This window comes from Phacochoerus africanus, chromosome 11 (genome assembly GCF_016906955.1).
Source record: "Phacochoerus africanus isolate WHEZ1 chromosome 11, ROS_Pafr_v1, whole genome shotgun sequence".
NCBI classification, from domain to species: domain Eukaryota; kingdom Metazoa; phylum Chordata; class Mammalia; order Artiodactyla; family Suidae; genus Phacochoerus; species Phacochoerus africanus.
The window spans coordinates 3,711,256-3,734,033 of record NC_062554.1 but is presented as its reverse complement, the minus strand read 5'-3'; the positions used below and the strand labels follow the sequence as shown (position 1 = coordinate 3,734,033).

Genomic DNA, 22,778 nt, shown 5'->3' with positions numbered 1-22,778 from the left:
TGTAAGTCAACTATATTTCAATTAAAAAGAAAAAAAATCAAAAAATAAAAATAAACATCTAGAGGAAACGAGGAAAAAAAGAAATATATTTGTCTAAGGACCGGAGAAGAGCTAAAGCCCAGCTGAAGGAGGCCGGCAGGGCCGAAAAGTACAAATTCTTCCTCCTTCCACATTTTTGTTCTCTTCAGGCCCTTAGCAAATCAGATGATGCCCACCCACCTTGCGGACAGCAAACGACCTTACTGAGGGCACAGATGCAATTCTAATCTCATCTGGAAATGACACCCTACCAGACACACCCAGAAAGTCGGTTGCATCTGGGAAGCCAATGATCCGGGCCAGTGGACTCCTAAAGTTAACCATCACACACATTTTCCTGCTGCCTTTTTATTACTCTAAGATCATGGGGATTATATGTTACATATTATTAGATGACGCAGCCCAGCAAATGGCACTTCATACAGTGTCATCTTTTTCAGCCTATTTAGCAAAAGGGTCCATGTGGCCACATGGCCTCCAGCTTCTGAAAGTCAGCTTCGGTGCCTTCCCACTCTGTGGTGGCCCCGCTAATGGGACCTGCCAGGACCCAGACTGGCCAGATTGGCTTAGTTCAGCTGGTGGACACAGGCCGGGAGAGGGTGTGCCAGCACGGCTGCCTCCCGTGAGCCTAAGCCCTGAGTGCGGGTCTTCACTGGGTGAAGGGGGTACTTTCCTCCCCCTCTTGACAGATCGTGTGTAAGGACACAAGACAAGGGGCTTGCGTGTGAAACTGCATTGCTCAGGATGTCTAGTTATCCCGCGGATGGGTTAGTCTGAGGAGCCATGGGAACACCCTTCCGGGAGTAGAGCTGAGCTAAGGATAAAAATGCAGCCATTGGGGAGTTCCCACTGTGGTACAGTGGGTTAAGAATCTTATAGCAGGAGTTCCCGTTGTGGTGCAGCAGAAAAGAATCCGACCAGTATCCGTGAGGACGTGGGTTCAGTCCCCGGCCTCGCTCAGTGGGTCAGGGATCTGGTGTGGCCGTGAGCTGTGGTGCAAGAGCGCAGCTGTAGCTCTGATTCAAACCCTAGAGTGGGAACCTCCATATGCTGCAGGTGCAGCCCAAAAAGCAAAAAAAAAAAAAAAAAAAAAAAAGAAAAATGAAAAAAGCAGAAAAGAATCCCATAGCAGCCGCTCAGGTCCCTGTGGCATGGGTATGGGTGGCAGGGCTGTGGCTCGGATTCAGGCCCTGACCTGGGAATTTCCATGTGCTGTGGGTGTGGCCATGAACAAAACAACAGCAACAGCAACAACAAAACCAGCCTGTGGCCCAGGCTCAGGCGCAAAAGCCTTGCCACGTCTCAGGGGCCCTCTGGGGAGGCCTGGCTTTGTCATCTTGCTATACAGTTTCTCTTCTCTTTTCCTGCCCAAGCTCCACCTCCTAGAATTTAACTTTCGTTTTCCTTCAGCTGCCGCGGCAGGTCTTCTGGGTGGAGCCCGGGGTTAGTGAGTGGATCTGAGCCCATCTGCCCAGGCCCTCTGGTCCTTCTTCTCCACTGGGGTCTGAAGAATATTGAGCGGTTGGTGGAAAGCAGAGTTGGGGAGACTCCGGAGGAAAACTTGGGTGAGTTGAACGGTTGTCTGGAGGCCGTTCCAGAGGGTGGAAAAAGCCCAGCTTGCAGGCTTCCTGCTGAGAGCACGGGCGGACTGAAGGGCCCTCTGGGGGAGGGCGAGGCTTACAGGAAGGGAGGGCGGAAGGCAAGCCAGGCTTTGCTTGTTCCACGGAGGGAACAAGGCCGGCATTTACCCACCTGGCCTTCCTGGTCTGTACATGTGAATATGGCACCTTGCTGAAGACAGCCGGCATCCTTGACTGTCCAGAGCGAGAACGTGCCAGGAACCAGGGCGGGGGGGTCTTTGAGTCCTGATGGGTTAGTCCGTTGGTGTAGCAGCATTTGCGCAGGGCGGGGTGGATTGGTTTCCATCCTCTTGGCCCCTCCGTGCTCGGGAGCCTAGTGGTGGGACAGTGGGCAGCTCTGCAGCCTCTTCTGTGTTCATGGGCTGGAACTCGAGGGGGATAAGAAATAATGGGAAGCCCCACCACCACAGGGGGAAGCAGCTCACATCATGAACTGATAAAATGTCTGTCTCTGACCTTATTACTCATCAGTGGGTGACCTGGACGGTCGGCTTTGCAGCCAGGGGCGAACGAGGTGTTGCTTCTAGGCTATTTTCAGTATCTGCACCTTTAGCTAGAGTCTATTTCCCGTCCGTGTGCAGCCTCGTTCTTTGTCAGGGGCCCTTCCTGTGCAATGAACAGGGCACACAGGGAGACTCTCCGTAGTCTCGGTGTATCTCTATGTAGTTTCCATAGGTTCGCCTTTCCTCGTGCAGAGGAGCGAACGTCATCATTTGTCTCATGCTGAAGTTCTTTCTTTTACCATCGAGCATGGGCAGCCGTCAAGACGTGAATATCTTCTGAGATCCCCCGTCTCTGTGTTGATGGTTTCTTAGCCTCATTCTCCTGGAGCCTCTGACAGAATTTCTCAACCTAGAAATTCAGGCTCCTATTGAGTCCAGGTTGGAAAACGAACATCCTTGTAACTGTCACTCCGTGGTACCCACTCTAACTGACCACCAGCTGTGGTTTCCAACCTGGATTGCCGATCCTGCCCATGTAACCTCAAAAGACGTCAACTGCCAGGTTCCCTCGGGTTGACCGGGGGTTGCAGGACAGGAGGCACAGCGCTGGCATGGCTGCCTCAGGTGAGCTCTCAGAGAGGGTCCTTAAGTGGGTCAGGAGGTGAGTTTTCCCAGTCATCACAGCTTTGTAAGGAAATAGACCAGATGCTTGTGTAACCAACTACGGGAGGTTAGAGAGGCCTAGTCCTGCGAAGGATGGGTTGCGTGGCCTGACAGCATGAGCACAGTTTCCAGGGGCTGATCTTTTCTTTCCCAAAAAAGACAGATTTGGCGGTAAGAGTCATAATCCTCTTGTGAAAAAAGGTCTACACTTGCCCACTGACCTTTAAGGTCTATATAGTCTTTGTAGCCCAAACGCACGTCACACATCAGGCTTGTTGTATTATCAACCATGTGGCCTCAAAGGCTACCGATCGTGCACTTGACTGTCACCCAGTAGGTTTCCAAGAAAAACAAGACAAATGAACAAAAGTTACGAGGAAGAGGGTAAACGCCAGTGTTATCTTTCTTGATGGGAAGAGTGAGCCCAGGCCTGAATTTAACCTTGTTCCCCCCCATGGAAGCCAACACCCAGTCCCGTCCTTTTATACCTCTTCTCTCTCATTTGCTTCGCTGCATTGGCTTCCTCACCCCGCCCCTCAGACGCTCACCAGCTCTGCCCTGAGCAGCTGTACCTGCGTCCCACTCACCTTCCCAGCTCCACGATGGGCCCGTCTAAGATCACAGCTCAAACGTACTGCTAGTTAATGCCCCTACCTGTCTCCGGGGGGAAGACATTGATAACGTCCCCTTGCTCTTGGAAAAGAGTTTTTAAGTGGTACATAATTTAGCACGCATCATGTTTAAGGCCACTGTAGGCACTTGTGATACCAAAGGCCTAGGCATTTTGGACACACCAGCCACACTGGCATTTTGAAACGCCTGCAAGATGATATGTTTTCCAGCAACAGGTCATTTCTTCGACCTAATATGTTTCTTCCTCACTCAGTCTTTGATTCCTTCATCTTCCTCTACCTTCAATTCAGTCGTTGCGTTTTCAAGTTGGAATTCTTGGATAATCCCTTATTTCCGCCCCCCATCATCTGATCTCTGAACAACGTCAATCTAGTAGCATTTTCCACATCTGCTCTTTTGTATATGGACAGCCGAGCTTTAATCTACTGCTAGTTTCCAGTTGAATCTCAAGTTAATAGTGGTTTATACCCTCTGTTGAGACTCGTCTTTCTGTTTATGGCTCTTAGTCCATTTGCCAGCATGGCATTCTTCTCAATGAGCATTTGTTAAGTGACCTTGTCTAATACTTGGAGGCTTTTTTTCTCGAGACCAGCATCCATTTCATCTGTAGTTCTGGTTTTTTTAAACACATCTGATGGACTTGATCTCATGAGGTCGTTTACACCGTCTCCCTGCCCACTCTCCTTACGCATCTTTAGCCTCCTGTCGGTGTCGTTGGTGTGTTTCCAGGCCAAAGTGAGATCCATATCTACACACTCAAGACTTGCCACTATCTTCCAGCTGAACTGGCCTCTTTGCTTCCCCACCCCCAGCCCCATCGCTCTGGGTATTAACTAGGTCCATGAAGTCAGCTCTCTTTGTCTTCGATTAACTTGGTGGCGTAGAAGACAGGCCTCTGAAAGAAGACCTCAGACACATGAGGTTCACCCTCATTCTGTCTACTGAAGGGCCACCGTCTTTGTAAGTCACTGTTTCTGTTTCATAAACCACAGTGTTTATTCTTACCCTATGCGCAGACGCGTTATCATATATTATCTGTCCTGACAATAGATACCATTGCCAAAGTGCAGTAAATGATGACAATGGTTATAATTATGGATCTAAGTCATCGGAGAAGGTCTTTTTTTTTTTTTGGTCTTTTTGCCATTTTCTTGGGCCGCTCCCGCGGCATATGGAGGTTCCCAGGCTAGGGGTCCAATCGGAGCTGTAGCCACCGGCCTACGCCAGAGCCACAGCAACTCGGGATCCGAGCCGAGTCTGCAACCTACACCACAGCTCACGGCAACACCGGATCGTTAACCCACTGAGCAAGGGCAGGGACCGAACCCGCAACCTCATGGTTCCTAGTCGGATTCGTTAACCACTGCGCCACGACGGGAACTCCCGGAGAAGGTCTTTATGACAGGAGGCCATGTAGAGAGAGAGTTAACTGAATAGACCGAGTCACACTCTAGTCTAGTCAGAATGGTCATCGTTTAAAAGTCTATAAATAATAAATGCTGGTGAGGATGTGGAGAAAAGGGACCCCCCCCCCCACATTGTTGGTGAATGTAAATTGGTACAGCCACTATGGAGAACAGTCTGGAAATTCCTTAAAAGACTAAATATAGAACGACCATATGATCAAGGAATCCCACACCTGGGCATATACCTATAGAAAACTAATTTGAAAAGATGCGTGCACCTCAATGTTCATTGCAGCACAATTTACAATAGCCAAGACCCGGAAGAAACGTAAGTGTTCATCAACAGAGGCATGGATAAAGAAGATGTGGTACATGCATACAATGGAATATTACTCAGCCTTAAAAAAGAATGGTATCATGTTATTGGCAGCAACATGGACGGACCTAGAGTTTATCATGTTAAGTGACATAAAACAGACAGAGAAAGAGAAATACCGTATGATATCGCTGTAAGTGGGATATAAAAAGATGATACAAATGAACTTATTTACAAAACAGAATAGACGTCCAGACATAAGAAGCAAACCTAAGTTATCAAAGGGGATAGTGGGGCATGGGACAGAGTGGGGATGCATTAGGAGTTTGGAATTAACGTATACACCCTATTATATAGAAAATGAGTAAACAACAAGGACATTATATATATACACACACACACACACACACACATATGTATGTGTAACTGAATTACTTTGCTGTACACTTGAAACTAACACTACACTGTAAATTAACTATACTTCAATTAAAAAAACATTAAAAGAGTGAGTCATATGAATACACCATGCTGAGAGAAGAACAGGTTTAAAAACCCAAAGGTATAAGTGGTCTGGGGCTTTTTAGGTTGAGGATGTGTTTTCGCATGGAGGAGAAAGAGCAGGACAGATGGTAACCGGTCGTACAAGGATCTTGGGAGGAAAAGACCACTTTTTTTTTTTAATTAAAGAAGATAACAGTCATGGCACAGATAAGGATGGATGGAATTTGTCATGTGACAGGAACCAGGAATAAAGTGTTTGGAATTATCATGAAAAGTCATCTCACCGAACCAAGAAGCTCCTTTCTTCATTTCGCCATATTTTCTTTTTTGTCCTTCACTATTTCCTTCACACAACTGGTGTTATGTTATTTCTGCCTTTCTTATTTTAGTCCCTTGTCACTTTTCTAATCACGCAGGGACGTGTGAGCAAGAGAATCCTAGAAGTTGGGACGAGCAGGAGCCCGCTGCCATGGCTTCAGGCATCCTGGAGAAGATACTGGAGGAGGTGACCTGCCCCATTTGCCTGGAGCTTCTCCAAGAACCTCTGAGCCTTGACTGTGGCCACAGCTTCTGCCAAGACTGCCTGACTGTAAACAGCAAGAAGTCCATGATGGGCCTGGAAGGGAAGAGCAACTGCCCTGTGTGCAGAGTCAGTTACCAGCTTGGGAACCTGCGACTTAATAAGCATGTGGCCAACATAGTGGAGAGGCTTAGGAAGGTCTCGTTGAGCCCAGAGGTGGAGCAGAAGAGAAATCTCTGTGTGCACCATGAAGAGAAACTCGTGCTCTTCTGTAAGGAGGATGGGAAGGTCATTTGCTGGATCTGCGAGCGATCTCAACAGCACCGTGATCACCAGACCGTCCTCGTGGAGGAGGCTGCCCAGGAGTACCAGGTAGGAGACCAGGATGGAAGAAGCGCAGGCAGAAAGCGGTGCTTGATGGCAAAGCCCCGCTCTGCATTGGCCTTAATTTACCTGGTCGCCATCGGCCTGAAGCCTGTGATCTCTTTTCTGCCTTTGCTCACTTTCTAATGTCTGAGGGATATTTTTGTGCATTGCACCCAATTATAAAAGTATAACCCTCCACATAGAACATTAGGCAGAAGTACATATTAATGTAGCTTGTGCTAGCTTAGTGGAGATCTGGAGCCCTAGAGAAGCTCTTATTCTCTCTCTCTCTCTCTTTTTTTTTTTTTTGGTCTTTTTGCCATTTTCTTGGGCCGCTCCCGTGGCATATGGAGGTTCCCAGGCTAGGGGTCGAATCGGAGCTTTAGCCACCGGCCTACAACAGAGCCACAGCAATGCCAGATCCTTCACCCACTGAGCAAGGCCAGGGATCGAACCCGCAACCTCATGGTTCCTAGTCGGATTCGTTAACCACTGAGCCATGACGGGAACTCCCAGCTCTTATTCTCCTTTAAACAGGCGGGGAAACGAGGACACTGGGTGGATTGAGCGGTAGGTTGTGTCCTTGCTGCAGGATCAGGTTTCTTCTAGAACCAAATGAATCCGTCTTCTTTGGCCAAAGGATGGTGACTTCCACCCCTTGAGTCCTAAAGAACACTTTCCCCACCTCGGGTTTGCTTCCAGGTGATAGCTGCTCGTTGCTGTTCTCACAGCTTCTGTCCCCACCTCATGTCGCCACCATTGATCCCCTCCAGCGATGCTAAAAAGCCCATAGCTTGACTCTGCTGTGATGCTTTTCTCATAGAAGAAACTCCAGGATGCTCTGGAGAGGCTGCAGGAGGAGCAGAAGGAAGCTGAGAAGCTGGAAGCGCAGGTCAGAGAAGAGGTCTCTACTTGGAAGGTAGGAGCAGACACTTCCTGAGGGCATTGGGTCAATCCCCAGGCGGGTCCCTGGGTTAGTCACAGCGAGCTGCCTTCCTCTTGGTTCCCTGACAGCTAAGTCCTCGGACTAGTGTTTCATCCTTCCTCTGATAGGGGTGGGGGCTGAGAGTGAACATGGCACAAATGATCACGGATATTTGAAAGGGGCTATTCATAGAGAGGGACCCTCCCGCGTGGATGACTTGTGAATTTCAGACACACTCCTCACGTGTGTTTTAGCCTTTGCCTCTTCTATAGGAGACATTTGGCGATGGCTCGTGATTCTGTCCTCTGTGTCCCATGTGGGCAGAGGGATGCTGGGAGGGGGTCAGGAGTAATACGGGGAGGCATGAGCATCCTGGACGGCTGTCAAAGCCGAACTACTCCCAGGGATCCCATTCTGTCTCTGAGCTAACCTCATAACACAGACTTGGGGCCATTGTCTTGGTGTGTGATGGAGAGAAGGCGAGGAAAAGTCAGCTGCCCCAAGAGTCGCTTCCCTCCTTCTAGCTCCCTTCACGGTGGCCGCTTCCCCAGTGGATGGGCTCTTCCTCTGCTCCCAGTCTCAGTCCCAGAGTCTCCATACCGTGCTCTCTCTTTCTCATTCCTGAAGAATCAAATACAAAGTGAGCAACAAAATGTCCAGGCAGAGTTTATGCAACTGAGAGGGATCCTGGAAAACGAGGAGCTGAAGGAAATGCAGATGCTGAAGGACGAGGAGAGGGTTATTCTGAGTGACCTGGCAGACTCCAAGGATGAGCTGGCTCAGCAGACCCAGCTGGTGGGAGAGCTCATCTCGGAGGTGGAGCGTCGTTTGCTGGGGTCCAAACTGGAGATGCTGCAGGTAAGACTGGGGAAGAAGCCCCAGCGTCTGGGAGATGAGCGAAATGCACCCCAGGTGCCTTTCTTCTCTCCTCTGTTGCCCTCTTCTTTCTGCTGCTGTCACTAACGTTGCTTTGAGCCTTTCATGCAACTATTTCAATGGTTATAGCACTAACTGAATGTATGACTTGTATGAGTTTAGAGGGGGAATAACAAAGGAAACTTACTTTTTATTATTCGCATCTCAGTGCGAACGTTGGACTGTCGAGAGAAGGTTCATTGTGTTCAGTGACTTTTCTGTACAACCTTGTGGTCTCTGATCTAGTGTTAAGCATTTATCAGGCACCTTCTCATGATCTGTCAGAGTCACAGACAAACAAATGCACTTCAGATTCCAGGAGGGCTTTTCTCCCCCTCACTGTGTGGTGATTTTCTCCCTCTTTCTCTAGTTCTGAAGCCAATTTATGAAGAACTATTATTTATTCTTCAAATGCTTAATAGAATTCACCAGAGAAGCCATCCACTCTGGGTTTTATTTATTGGAAAGGTTCAGATATAGATATAGATATAGTTATAGTTATAGCTATAGCTATAGATATAGGAAAGGCTCATATTTATTACTTGTTTTAGAATTATTTAGATTTTTTGCACTCAAGTCTGTTTTTGCATGTCTTTGTAGGAATTTATCCATTTCTATCTAAGTTGCCTGACTTGTAGAAATAAAGTTAGTAGTGGTAACCCCTTATTAGCCCTTTAATGTCAGTAATAGTCAGAATAATGTCCTCTCTTTTATTCCTGATTTTGGTGATTTGCTCTTTGACTTTTTTCTTACTCAGTTTATTTGTTTTGTCAATTTTGTTAATTTTTTCAAAAATATACTTAATGTTTTGTTGATTTTTATCTATTTTGTACACTTTCTTATTCATTTATTTCTGCTCTCGAAGTTATTGTTTTCTTTGTGTGTGTATACACACTTGTGCATGTGTGTGTTTGTGTGTGCTGATTTAATTTTCTGTTTCTTAGTTGCTTGACGTGAAAACTTAGTAGATCAGTGATTTGAGACTTTTCTGATATATGTTTAATGATATAAATGCACTGTATTCATACTTTTCCATACATTTTGATTACTTAGTTTTTATTTTCATTCACTTCAACTTATTTTCAATTTTCCAATGTATTTTTTTGTTGTTGTTGTTAAACCCAGGATATTTTAAAGAGTGTTGTTAATTAGAAATAATTGGTGATTTCTGAGTTTTACTTCTCCTATGGATTTCAAATTTCATTCTGCTGTAATCAGAGAACATAAATTTTATTATTTTAAACTTTTTTTTTGTCTTTGTTTGTTTGTTTGTTTTTGTTGTTGTTGTTGCTATTTCTTGGGCTGCTCCTGCAGCATGTGGAGGTTCCCAGGCTAGGGGCTGAATCGGAGCTGTAGCCACCGGCCTACGCCAGAGCCACAGCAACGTGGGATCCGAGCCGCGTCTGCAACCTACACCACAGCTCACGGCAACGCCGGATCGTTAACCCACTGAGCAAGGGCAGGGACCGAACCCGCAACCTCATGGTTCCTAGTCGATTCGCTAACCACTGCGCCATGATGGGAACACCTATTTTAAACTTTTAAATTCACTGATAATTGTTTATAGCCTAAAAGTTGAAATCTGCAACTCTTATTGAATTGTGTATTTTTCCTTTTAATTTTTCTCTGTATATTGTGAAGATTTCTGCTGCTAGGTGCATGTGCTTTTATAATTGGTATATATATATATATAGTGTTTTTGTCTTTTTAGGGCTGCACCCATGGCATATGGAAGTTTAGGGATCGAAACTGCCGGCCTACGCCACAGCCACAGCAAGGCCAGATCCAAGCCACGTCTGCGACCTACACCACAGCTCATGGCAATGCCAGATCCTTAACCCACTGAGAGAGGCCAGGGATCAAACCTGCAACCTCATAGTTACTGGTCAGATTCGTTTCCGCTGCGCCACAATGGGAACTCCTAATTGGTATATATTTTTGATGTACTGAATCTTTTATCACTATAAAATTTCCCTCTCACCCTCTCATAATATTTACTGTCTTAATGTCTATTTTGTCGAATGCTCATATAAACTCTTGAAATTTCTTACAGTTACAGACCATATGGTATATAATTTTCTATCTTTTTACTTTTGCCTTTTGTACCTTTCAATCTAAATTAGGTTTCTTATAGATAACCTAATTTAGATAGATAATGATATAAATGCATTGTATTAATACTTTTCGTTTTTATTTAAAAAATACTTCTTTTTTATCCCATCCCAAAACCTCTGACTTTTCATCGGGGTATTAAAACAATAACATTTAATGCAGTTATTATTGACATATTTAAATTTTACTCTTTGCTTCCTATATGGCTGTTACGGTTTTCATTTTTCTTTTTTCTCCTTAACTAGCTTCTTTTGTGTTCAACAGATATTGAAGTTTTCCTATTTCTAATGGTATTATTTTAGTTTTTTCCCTAGTCATTGCTCTAATGATTAAAATATGTTTCCTGTCCTACCATGATCTTCTTCAAACTGATGCTAACTTAGTTCCGGTAGAAACAGAAACTTCCTCCCCCATTGTTTCACTTCCTTCCAGCAACAATACAGTGAAGCTTTTAATACAGGCCCCCGATCCTACAGGCTAATGCCTGCAGGCATCTAAACTTTTTGGAATAATTGGACATGAAGTTCTCTTTTCTTCTGGAGTTCGTATCAGTAAATTCATGTTTCTTTCATGAACTTAGGATCAAGTGAATATAGGTGGAATAACTAGAAATGGAGAAAGACACAGACCCCAAAATCAGGGGCTGGTGGGAATTGACAAAGCTTTGTAACTGTGGGGACCTATAACTTGACTCATGTTTTCCTCTTTTCTTACTAGGATGTGAATGACATCTTGAAAAGGTATGTGCGAGAGACCAGAGATGGTCCTTATGTGCTGTGAAAATAATTTAAAGCCACTGGAGTTATCTGGTGGTCAATGAAAATAAAATAATGTTCAGGGCAGAAAAATGGGCATTTAGATTTACCTCAAGTTTCTGTTGGTAAATCATGGCCAGGTTGTTCCATAAGTATCGAGAGTGGACTAGATTGTATTAAAGAGTTTGCTCGTGGGAAGTTGCAGAGTTTGTTTCAGTAGCAGTATTAAGATAAGGCATTGCAGTTTCAGAACCCTGTGGCCTCCAATGCTTAATTCACACTGGGGGTCATTATCTGGCTCGGGTTCCCATGTTTAATAGGTGCTCAACTTGTCATGGGAAGGTCAAGTCCTCTTATCTGCCCTGCACCCAGCATTGGAGACAGTGCCTTTATGCTTAAATTTAAAGCTCATAGAGGAGACCAGGTCCTTCTATATCTCTCTGTTTAGATTTCTAAAAACAGACTTTTCTCAGGAAATATTTTGACTCTGTTGCAAACGATTGCTCCATCTTGGTCACATACTCAAGAAGCCAGAACAGAAAGTCCATATCCTTGTATATGAATTTTCACACCCCCCCCCCCGGCAGCATCAAGATCTTAACAAACATGTGAATTTCAGACCATTGCTAGTTTAGTATTCCCAGCGTTTTCTCTCCCAACTTTTTTGAACCGTTCCCAGAGAATCTGAAATCTTAGATTATTCCAAGAGCCTCCCTCAGGGGGAACAAACTTCAAAGATCTTGGGTTGCTCCGGACAGTATTCCCATATGCAGTATATGCCTCAAGCATCCGGGATCCACATCCTGCAACCTCACTTTCTGATCCTCTCCCTGGAAACCCACTCCCGGAAATTCAGGCCGTGGCTTTTCCACAAGTTCATTTTTTTTAAGGTACCAACGTTTTATCGAGTTAAATCCACGATTTCATATAATGTCCTATGATTTCTAGACGCTCAAGAGAGAAAGGTTAATAATGATTTCATTTGGGAAGGAAGAAACTGTCCTTCTGACAGGTCAAGCCCTCCCCAGGTCACACAGAGGGTACTTGGGGAGGTGGACATGAGCTCGTTTCTTCTGCATCCAAGGTCTGGGTCCACTCTCTCCTCTCGCAGGGTCTCCAGGAAGACAGTTCAAGTGCATCGATAGGGCAAAAATACTGTATGTGAGTGGATTTAGGTTCGAGGGGCCAAAAGTCAGAGGGGTCAGGGTCGATTTTTGTCATCCTTAGGAATGAGACTTTGACGCTGAAGAAGCCAAAAACTTTCCCCAAAGAACAAAGGAGAGTGTTTCGAGCTCCTGACCTGAGGGAGATACTGTGTGTCTTTAACAGTAAGGAGAGCTGTCCCTCGTGGGTGTCGGTGGGAAGCTGGTGACGGCCGGGGAACACGGGAAGGAGGCTAGGAGTTCCGCCTGTGGTCGGACACAAGGAAGCCCAGATGCCATGTGCTGAATAGATGCTCCTATTTAGTGGGGAGTGACCACGGGCTTGTTCCATCCTCTTTTCCACCAGTTTACTGCCTCGTCATAGTCCTTCCCTTAACTGAGAGAGGATTTCAGGGCTGAGTCCTTGGCGTATGTTTAATACTGTGGATTTTTGTCCTTTCAGAACTGATGGATGTGCGGCGTTACTGGGGTAAGGAGAAATCACAATTTTGATGAGCCCCCTATTCTCATCCCCTTGTAGAAATTTTCGCTTTTTAGTAGGTCTCATGTTTTAAGCACCATATTTCTCGTCCCAGCATACGCGAACATATTATCTTTCCACTTAAGTTATTCCAAAGACCCCTTTCACTATGTCACAAATAAAACTACATCAGAGCCTGAGCCTTCACCCAACCCTATAATTTTTCTACAGTTCACGTGACCCTGAATAATCTCAAGATTAAATCGGATGTCACCATTTCTGTGGATAGGAGACAAGTGAGATACGTGCGCAAATTTGGACCCAACAGTACATGTCCGAACGGTGATTTTGAAGATTGTAGTGTCCTGGGCTACCCACTAATTTCGTCAGGGAAACATTATTGGGAGGTAGACGTGTCGGGGAAGAGAGCCTGGATCTTGGGGGTGTATGGTAGGAAACTCTCCAATTGTTTGTTTTCTTTCAGTAAAAGTAATCAACATCCTTACTGGAGATATAAACCAAAATATGGCTACTGGGTTATATGGTTAAATGATGAGGGTGAATATAATACTTTTGAGGAGTCTTCCTCCTCGGATTCCCGGCCCATAACCCTCTCTCTTGGTGTTCCTCCCCGTCGTATTGGGGTTTTCCTGGAGTATGAAGCCGGCACTGTCTCATTTTTCAATGTCACAAACCATGGCAGTCTCATCTATAGATTCTCTTCATGTCCCTTTTCTCAGGCGACATTTCCGTATTTCAACCCTATGAAATGTCCCATCCCCATGATTCTGTGCTCGTCAGGCTCTTGAGCCCTCTTGCATCCACACCCACTTCTCAGTAATGCCTCTTGCTGCGGGTGCTTCTTACTTGCCTGAGCTCATCAGCGCCGTTGTCCCTTTATCCTTGATGCCTCCCTGTTTTCCACTGGACTGTCCTTCATTCATCAATAGGGTATATGGTTTGCCTTGAGTCATACTTTTCTCAATATCATGTTTGCATGAGGAGAAAATCTTAATCCATCATTTTCCAAGGGAAAATGAGTGATGCCTCATAAAGAAAGAGCAGTATTGAGGTAGCACCTCTGCCAAATTGTTACCATCCCATTTCCTCTGTCCCTGTTTGGGAAGATGACAGAAAGCTTCTCAACCACATTTGTACATAATCGAAGACCCGGGATAGGAGTCTTTCACTAAAGATTGAGTCCTGAGCAGTGTCACAATTTATGTATGCCGCCCCTCATTCTCCAAGGAATTAATGAGTAAATATCATAAATAATATGTTCTAAGAGTGGAAGTTTTGTGTCCAGAATATCTAAGTTCAAGTTCTGTCTTGCTACATGTTAGCGGTATAACCTTGAATAACATTCCTAAGCATCGTGTTTATTTTCCTAATGTAATCTTGGTATAAAAACTGCACCATACATGTAATCATGGTGAAAATATAAATGCTATTAAATGTAAAGCATATAAGTGTCTCAAGTTAATAGCAAATATGTGATCTCTATATTGATAACTGAAAAATGTAACCTGTGTCAGCCTCTTATTAAACAGGCTTGTGCTTTCAGGAGCACAAGGGTTCTTTTTACTGAAGTCTCATTTTTCAGGTCCCAGATATTCCTGTGTTCCTGTCAGGTCTACTTCAGCCACCCCTGTCGTTGAAAAGCATGTGTATGCATTTGCGTGATCATAGAATTTTAGTACAATTCTGATGTTGCTATATACTGCCCCTTATCAAGTAAAGTAATTTCTGTGGGATCCAGGATCAAGTTAAAAAAAAAATACAAAATTTACCTTATGTAGTACTGTGAAAATTAAACAACAAAGCATTTTCAATAAATCCTATAATTTCTACAGTCCAATATGGTGTCTCTTCATTTTTTTGGCTCCCTCTCCCTGTCCCAGGAATAAATCATTTTAAGAATCCATATGGGTTTATTTTCAACATATTACTCTTGTGATGTGTTAAGAACTAAAATAATTTGATTAAAAATTACAATTCTCTCTACCCATGACAATTTCAAACAACTCAAACAAATAATCCAAAAATTTTTAGGGAGGAGAAGAAGATCCTGAATGGCCCAAGCAGTCTTGAGAAAAAAATTACAAAGCTGGAGGTATCCTGTTCCCTGACTTTAGACTGTACCACCAAGTTACAGGAACTAAAACAGTATGATACCGGCACAACAGTGGGCATATATATCAATGGGACATAATAGACTTCCTCAAAATAAACCCAGGCACTTGTGATCAATTAATCTATGGCAAAAGAGGTAAACATATATGATGGGAAAAAAAAAAAAAAAACCAGTATCTTCAATAAGTGGTGCTGGGGAAAACTGGACAGCTTTCATGTAAAAGGATGAAATTAGAGCATTTTGTCACACCATATACAAAAATAAACTCAAAGCGGTGAAAGACCTACACGTAAGACTGAAAGCATAAACTTCTTAGAAAACGTAAACACAAAGAGCCCTACTCAGTATCATGCGTGCACACGCATAAGTGAATCACTCTGTTGTGCAGGAGAAATTATCGCAACATTGTAAATCACTATGCCTCAATAAACTCAAAAAAAGAAAACACAGGCAGACATGCTTTGACGTCAGTGGTAGCAATATTTTGGGGGATCTGTCTCCTAGAGCAAAGGAAAGAAAAGCAAAACTAAGCAAATGGGACCTAACTAGGCTTAAAAGCTTTTACAGCTTAGAAAACTACTGACAAAATGAAAGAGAACCTGGACATGGGAGGAGAGAGACATTTGCAAGCGATCGGTCTGGTAGGTTGTTAATGCCCAAAATATATCAACATCTCATACAACTCGATATCAAAACAAACCACCCAATCAAAAAGTAGGCAGGAGACCTGGACAGGCCTTTCTCCAGAGATGACTTCCAGATGCCCAACAGGCTCGTAAAAAGATGTTCAGCATCGCTAATCACCAGAGAAATGTAAATTGAAACCACAGGAGATAACATCACACATTCAGCAGAAGGACCATCATCAACAAGCAGAGGAAGGGAGAAGAGGAGAGTCCGAGGACAACGTGAGACTGGAAGAAGGGCGGAAGGAGCGTTGATGGCTTCGAAGGTGGAGGAAGGCCCCTCCTGGATGCTGGAAAAAGCAGGGAAACAGATTAATTTCAGAAAAGACTGAGCCTTCTCAACATGCTGAAGTTAACTCGGTGAGACTCATGCCAGAGTTCTGAATTACAAAAACTGTAAAGATAAAACACTTGTGTTATTTTAAGCCATGAAGTCTGTGAGTTTTGTTTCAGCAGGTATAGAAAACAAGTATTCTGCATCCAACAAAAAAGGGTATTTGTATTTTTAAGAACGTATGGCTATCTTCACCTATTATTGAGGAGTTTAAAAGAAGACTACATTAATGCTAGCATATATCATATTTATATTGTAACACAAATATACAGTATTATAAACATACAAAGTATTTCCATATTGATATATATATGTAGATTCAATGCAATCTAGATAAAAACTCTGTGTGTGTGTGTGTTTGTAAGTTGAGAAACTGCTTATGAAACTTTCTTGGCAATACAAAGTGCTACAAATGGTTAAAAATTTTTGGAAGAAAAAGATGGAACGCTTACATTCCAATATCAGGACTAGAAAATTTTAATTGTGAATGTATAATACTGGCGCAAGTTTACATACATAGACTAATTAAAGAAAAGCACAAGCATAGGAACCTTTTGAAGCCTCTGAGAATTCTGTCTCAACTGACTGTGTCCAAATTGTCTAGACCGAATCCCCTAGGGATTCAATATGCAAACCACCAAGCTACATTCCATCTCAAGGGAGAAGAGTTAATATAGTTGATTTTCATCCTTGTCTGGGAAGGGGAAATGGAAAGGCCCATATAGCCTGAGTTCTGTCTCCTGGGAGAACAAGAAAATGCATAAATGTTATCTTTCAGCTCTTCCAGAATCTCTTCCAACCTAAAATTTTACTTGCTCCCTTCACACTGACACTTCCCACTACTCCTGTAAAGCAAGAGACAGAAACCATTTTGGTGAGTTGCAAACTATAATTAACTGGGGAGAAGAAAAAATCCTACAGTGGTTTTGCGATTTTTATCAAATAACGTAGCCTCCAGTTTGTTTAGTGTCCAAATAGGGGCTGTGCCCTGGAGGACATGGATCTGGGGGAAAGATGTTCGGACATCAATGATTCCACAATTAGAAGACAGTTCCTGGTAGGAAACTATTGATCTCAAATGCAGACCAACTGCTGCGATAGGTGACAACCAGGAATTCCCAAGGAAAGACACGCTCATTGGGGAAAAGGCTGAGGTCAGAACAGGTTTTGAGTAAAGCAGCCGACCTTGATAGGGATGTTTCCTTTTTGACCTCCCTTTGTAGTTTTTTTTTTTTTTTGTCTTTTCTAGGGCCACTCCCACGGCATGTGGAGATTCCCAGGCTTAGGGGTCCAATTGGAGCTGTAGCCACCGGCCTACGCCAGAGCCACAGCAACGCGGGATCCGAGCCGCGTCTGCAACCTACTCCACAGCTCACGGCAACGCCGTATCATCAACCCACTAAGCAAGGCCAAGGATCAAACCCGCAACCTCATGGTTCCTAGTCGGATTCGCTAACCACTGTGCCACGACGGGAACTCCCTCCCTTTGTAGTTTTAATGATTAGGAGTTTATTTTTATCCTTTTATTTTTTTCCTGTGACCCTGAAGAATTGTGCTTCGTGTCAGGAGGCGGTGAGTCTGAACTCCAAAGGACTGAGCTGCTGTATTACTGAAATTACCCAGATATTTGGGGAGGGGGGTTCTCTGATATTTGGGGGTGTTCTTTATGCCGCAAGAGATGGTTTGGCTGCTGTCTTTATTATAATAAGCTGCCCATAGGAGTTCAGTCTGCATCAGCTCTGGAGATGAAACTTAGAACATACACCCAAAAGGGGAGAGAGCTGCCTGTGGACAGTGGGAACGAATGACATTCCTGCTAAGTGGATGTTTTGTTCATTTTGGTTAGTTAAGGGCTCTGGCAATCACAAAACCATCCCCTAAGTGAGAAGCACGCTATGCAAAACTTTGACCTGGGTTCTGGCAGAGCTATTACAAAATCCTCCATGTCTAAATCTATTCTTCCTTCCTCATGGACAAAATTATAAATATCTGCCAAATGCAGTAATAGGGAGCTATCATAGCTTGTTCACAAAACCACACCTACATCTTTCCTTTAAAGCCTTTGGAAAGAGTTTGAAAATTTGGGAGAGAAGATAAGAACTAAACTGCTTCAAAGCTGGTCTAAACCTGGCTCAGATGGTGCTGGGTCACTGAGTCCCCTGTCAAAAGACTTTATAAAATAGATCACACAGGAGTTCATGTTATGGCTCAGCAGTAACGAACCAGACTGGATCCAGAAGGACGCAGGTTCGATCCCTGGTCTCACTCCGTGGGTTAAGGAGCCCACATTGCTGTGAGCTGTGGTGTAGATCACAGAGGCATTTCAGATCCTGCATTGCTGTGGTTGTGGCTGTGGCCAGCAGCTGTAGCTCCGATGTGACCCCAACCTGGGAACTTCCATATGCCTTAAGTGCGGCTCTAAAAAGCAAAAAAACAAAAACAAACAAACAAAAAAGAACAACAAAAAAAAATCCCCCAACCAAACAAAATACAATAAAGCTAAAACTTAAGGGATATTTCCAATACAAAACTCACCTCCTGAGGCAGACTTTTTTTAGTGCAAAAAGGAAGTTCTCAAAAATGTACTCCTAGTCCCAGTCCTGGCAGATAAGAAGTGACAACACTGGGCAGGGCTGTATTATTCTTTGATTCCGCTATAGGCGTTGAGAAATCTGCTCTGTGGGACTTTGCCTGGGCGAAGTCACACTGCCTGGTAACTAGTATAGAGACGTTTTCAGGCTCACTGAAATGTGACATGTGGCGTTGCCGTCCCCGGTGTATGTTGGGAAGCAGGTCCTCTAAAGCTGGGGCCGTGGCCCTGACGTCATGGGAAGCCACCCTCTGAGCTCCCCGCTCCCTGCCTGAGTGGGGGGAATGCCGGGCATTTCCTGCTAGAGGCCTTGTCTGCAGCCACACCCGGTGAACATAAATCCTAGCAGGAACTGTAATTAAATCCCTGTGTAGCAAACTTCCTGGGCCACCCACGGCACGGGAGTCTATCCTTTCTTCTTCCTTCCCCTGGCATTATTTATCTGCTACTTTATCAAAACCCCTCAGTTTATTTTACCAGTTCCATTGTCTGAGACAGAATATTTCCTCCGTACAAGTCAATTATTCTTCTTTGGTCACATCTCATCCCATTTTAGTGTCTTTGCCTTGGCTTGTTTTTTCTCTGGGGGCCCTGCCTGCAGCATTGGAAGTTCCCAGGCCTGGGATGGAACGTGTGCCACCACAGTGACCCAAGCCACTGCTGCAACAGCACTGGATCCTTAACCCATTGTGCCACAGGGGACCTCTCATTTAATAGTTCGAACAGTCCCTCCTACCCCTCTCTTTCTCCCTCTTTCCCCTCACACATAACTCCTTCTTCTCAAACACAATTTTTTTTTCCCCATTTGCACCTGTGTCTATCTTGAATACTCTGCATTGACAAAGAGACATAGTTATTTAGGTTTCATCATATGAAATTGCTAATTTACAAAAATTACCAATTCCGATGATTTATTAATACCTGTATAGAAAGCAGCGCCGTGGAGCCAATGGCAAAGCAAAGGGGTGATGACAGGTGAATTCTATGGGCGCAGCCCGTCCATGGGTTGGGAGGTGCTCCCCCTGCAGGAACCCTGAATGCGACAGCTGCATTTTCAACCACACGCAGCACCAGAGTGGAATGGTTGGTTCTTTCCCACAGCCCATTCTGACAGGTGATTCGTCCTCCGAGCTCAACCCCCACCGGCCCCCACACTCAAAAGGCCATGTATAACCTGAGCTGTTACAGCCCTGGTTCCTTTACCCTGGCTGGAATACCTGGCCTGGAGAGGTTCCACGTCTGGATCGGGATTCCCTTCTGTGCCATCTACATTCTGGCTGTTGTGGGCAACGGGACCCTCCTCTCCCTCATTGCTGTTGAGGACAGCCTCCGAGAGCCCATGTTTTTCTTCCTGTCCATGCTGGCCACCACAGACCTCCTCCTGCCTACTGCCACGGTGCCCAAGCTGCTCAGTAACCTCTGGCTTGGCTCCCAGGAAATAACCTTCACTGGGTGCCTCACCCAGATGTTCTTCCTCCACTTCAGCTTTGTGGTGGACTCAGCCACCCTGCTGGCCATGGCACTGGATCGCTATGTGGCCATCTGCTTCCCCCTGAGATACGCCTCCATCCTGACGCCGCAGGGGATGGTCAAGCTCGCGGTGAGCATTGTGGGGAGAAGCTTCTCGGTCATCCTCCCGGATGTTTTTCTGCTGAAACGCTTACCCTTCTGCGGGACCCGTACCATCCCCCACACGTACTGCGAGCACATAGGTGTCGCTCAGCTTTCCTCTGCCGACATCTCCGTCAACATCTGGTACGGATTTTCTGTGCCTCTCATGACGGTCATCTCGGATGTGCTCTTTATTGCCGTCTCCTACATCTTCATCCTCCGCGCTGTCTTTCAGCTCTCCTCCCAAGGTGCCCGCCACAAGGCGCTGGGCACCTGCGGCTCCCACGTCTGTGTCCTCCTCGTGTTTTACACGCCTGCCTTCTTCTCTATCCTCGCTCATCGCTTCGGGCACCGTGTGCCTCGAAATGTGCTCATCCTGTTTGCCAACCTCTACGTGGCCATCCCTCCGGCTCTCAATCCTGTGGTTTACGGAGTGAAGACCAAGCAGATCCAGGACAGATTTCTTCTCCTCTTTTCTTTGAAGAAGACACCATGAGGGCAGAGGATGCTGAAGGAGAAATGTAGGTAAAATTGATTAGGTGACCTTGTGTATGGCACAGGAAGACATGAAAATAAAGTAGTGACTACTATTAACTAGAACGTTTAGAGTTCTACCCACGTAGAACGTATAAGCACGAGGGAGAGGGGAGCAAGAACATCCTTGGGACTTCTAGAAAGTCAGGAATTTTCTTGGCTGAGTGTTCTCACCACATATATGAAGAAACTGAGGACAGGCACAGAAGAGCAGAGGACTAGGATTTCTGTATTTCCTACTCCTAGTTTTGAAATATGTATAGGCTAGATGCTTCCTAACGTGCTACTGCCCTGTGTCTCTTAGCTCTGAATTAAAAAGAAAGCTACTTGCCTTTTTAAGCAGCTGTTGATTCTTTCTACGGCAGCTACTGAACATACGGCGTCACACATCAGTCTTCGTTCTATGCGTTATTGATGAATTCCTCCTTCTTTGTCTTTTACCTGCTGTACCTTTTCCCCTACCCATGTCAGATTACATAGACTTGATTATTTTTTATATCTGTTTTCTTCATTTGCATGCTTCAGAAATGTTTTCAATTACCCTTGGTCTATAGCTTACCAGTTTAATTTAAAGCAATTATAGTTAATTTAAGACTTTATTTTTATACATTTAACTTAAAACATGAAACGTGTATTTAAATTAACATATTTATGAGAGGATAATTAGTCCATTTATTTCACCTGTGAGAAAGCAGAATCTTAGACCAATTACAGAAAGACAAACAGAGATTTAAAATCAAAACCCAGGCCTGTCTGATTTTGAGTTCTTTGTCCAATTGCTTCCTGGATAGTTTCACTAGAATGATTCACAAACTTCTCACACTTAATTTCTCTGAAACTGACCTGCAAATTTCTCTAACTTTTCCCACTAAGAGTGGTCTTTGGGCATTCGCCTTGTGGCTCCGTGGGTTAAGAACCCAGCATAGTGTCTGTGAGGACACAGGTTTGATCCCTGGCCTCGCTCAGTGGGTTAAGGCTCTGCGGTTGCAAGTACTCAGGTATGGCCCTAAAAAGAAAACAAACAGATAAACGAACAAAAAGTGGTTTTCCTTTTTGGTCCTTATTTCCAGTAAATAGCACCCCTGCAACACCTCAATTCCAAAGCGAGGGGCCTCTGGCTTGCCTTTTATTTCTGTGTCATCGTCCAACAAAACAAACTCAACATTTGCGTTTCGTATTTGAGTTTGAAGTGTGTAAAGGTCATTGCAGTAGACCATGCATCACATTCTCATTTTCATCACGGCCAGCTCTTCTGGGCCCTTATCTAGTCTCTCGAGAGCCTTTCAAAGTCACCCTTTTAAAGGAGTTCCAACCTTGCTCCATCCGATTCGCTGTCTTTATAAAAGCCGGAGCGATCATTCTATGTCAAATATGATTGATTTGAACACTTTGCACCTTGAAACTCTGCAAGTCCCATTTCCTCAAGGTCATGCATAGGTCTCGTCCTTAGCATCTCACTGAAGGGAAAGGAAGACTTCCATAAAAAGAGTGTCTAGTGTCTTCCATGAAAATCAGAGTCTTGTACTTAATTTACACTTATTCACACTTTGTTGTTCTCACTTCATCTGCACTCCCTTGCCTCTTTGAGCAAATAATTCCAAAAATGATGTCCTTTCTTGAGTGTCAGCAATACTCAGTATTCGGTTATTTTATAAAACAAAAACAAAACAAAAACTCATTGTCGGTAGACTGTGTATTGGATGGGGTTGGGGGGGGAGCCGGCAAGGCTCCTCCTAAGAAATTGTCCCAGATAAAACCATCGATTTCCTAAAATCCCAACTGGAAAAGAAGCCATACATTTAATCACGATGAACATAATAAATTCCTTGGAAGTAAGAAGTAACGAGTAAAATTGAAATTCTAAGATAAGATCCTCTGTTATGAGTGTGTTGACTCTTCCCCCCCGTCTGGAAGACACTTTAGGCAGTTTAGAAGAGACCCGTGCAGAGGCTGCTTTATCCATGCCACTGCTATAAACCACCATTCTTATTTGCTTATGTATTTATCCATCCACTCCTATATTATGTGCTCC

General features: G+C 44.6%; 2 protein-coding genes across 2 annotated transcripts; both read left to right on the top strand.

Moving 5' to 3' along the window:
• The first annotated feature begins 1,329 nt into the window (after window positions 1–1,329).
• Window positions 1,330–14,715, top strand: LOC125110936 (tripartite motif-containing protein 34-like). The gene is made up of 8 exons (XM_047752622.1): window positions 1,330–1,604; window positions 6,058–6,533; window positions 7,351–7,446; window positions 8,080–8,310; window positions 11,197–11,219; window positions 12,462–12,562; window positions 12,840–12,866; window positions 13,089–14,715. The coding sequence occupies exons 2-8, from the start codon at window positions 6,111–6,113 to the stop codon at window positions 13,664–13,666; spliced, it is 1,479 nt and encodes a 492-aa protein (XP_047608578.1). The 5' UTR covers window positions 1,330–1,604; window positions 6,058–6,110; the 3' UTR covers window positions 13,667–14,715.
• A 5,051-nt stretch (window positions 14,716–19,766) lies between these two features.
• LOC125111750 (olfactory receptor 52H1-like) lies at window positions 19,767–20,708 on the top strand. The gene has a single exon (XM_047753815.1). The coding sequence runs from the start codon at window positions 19,767–19,769 to the stop codon at window positions 20,706–20,708; it is 942 nt and encodes a 313-aa protein (XP_047609771.1).
• The last annotated feature ends 2,070 nt before the right edge of the window (window positions 20,709–22,778 follow it).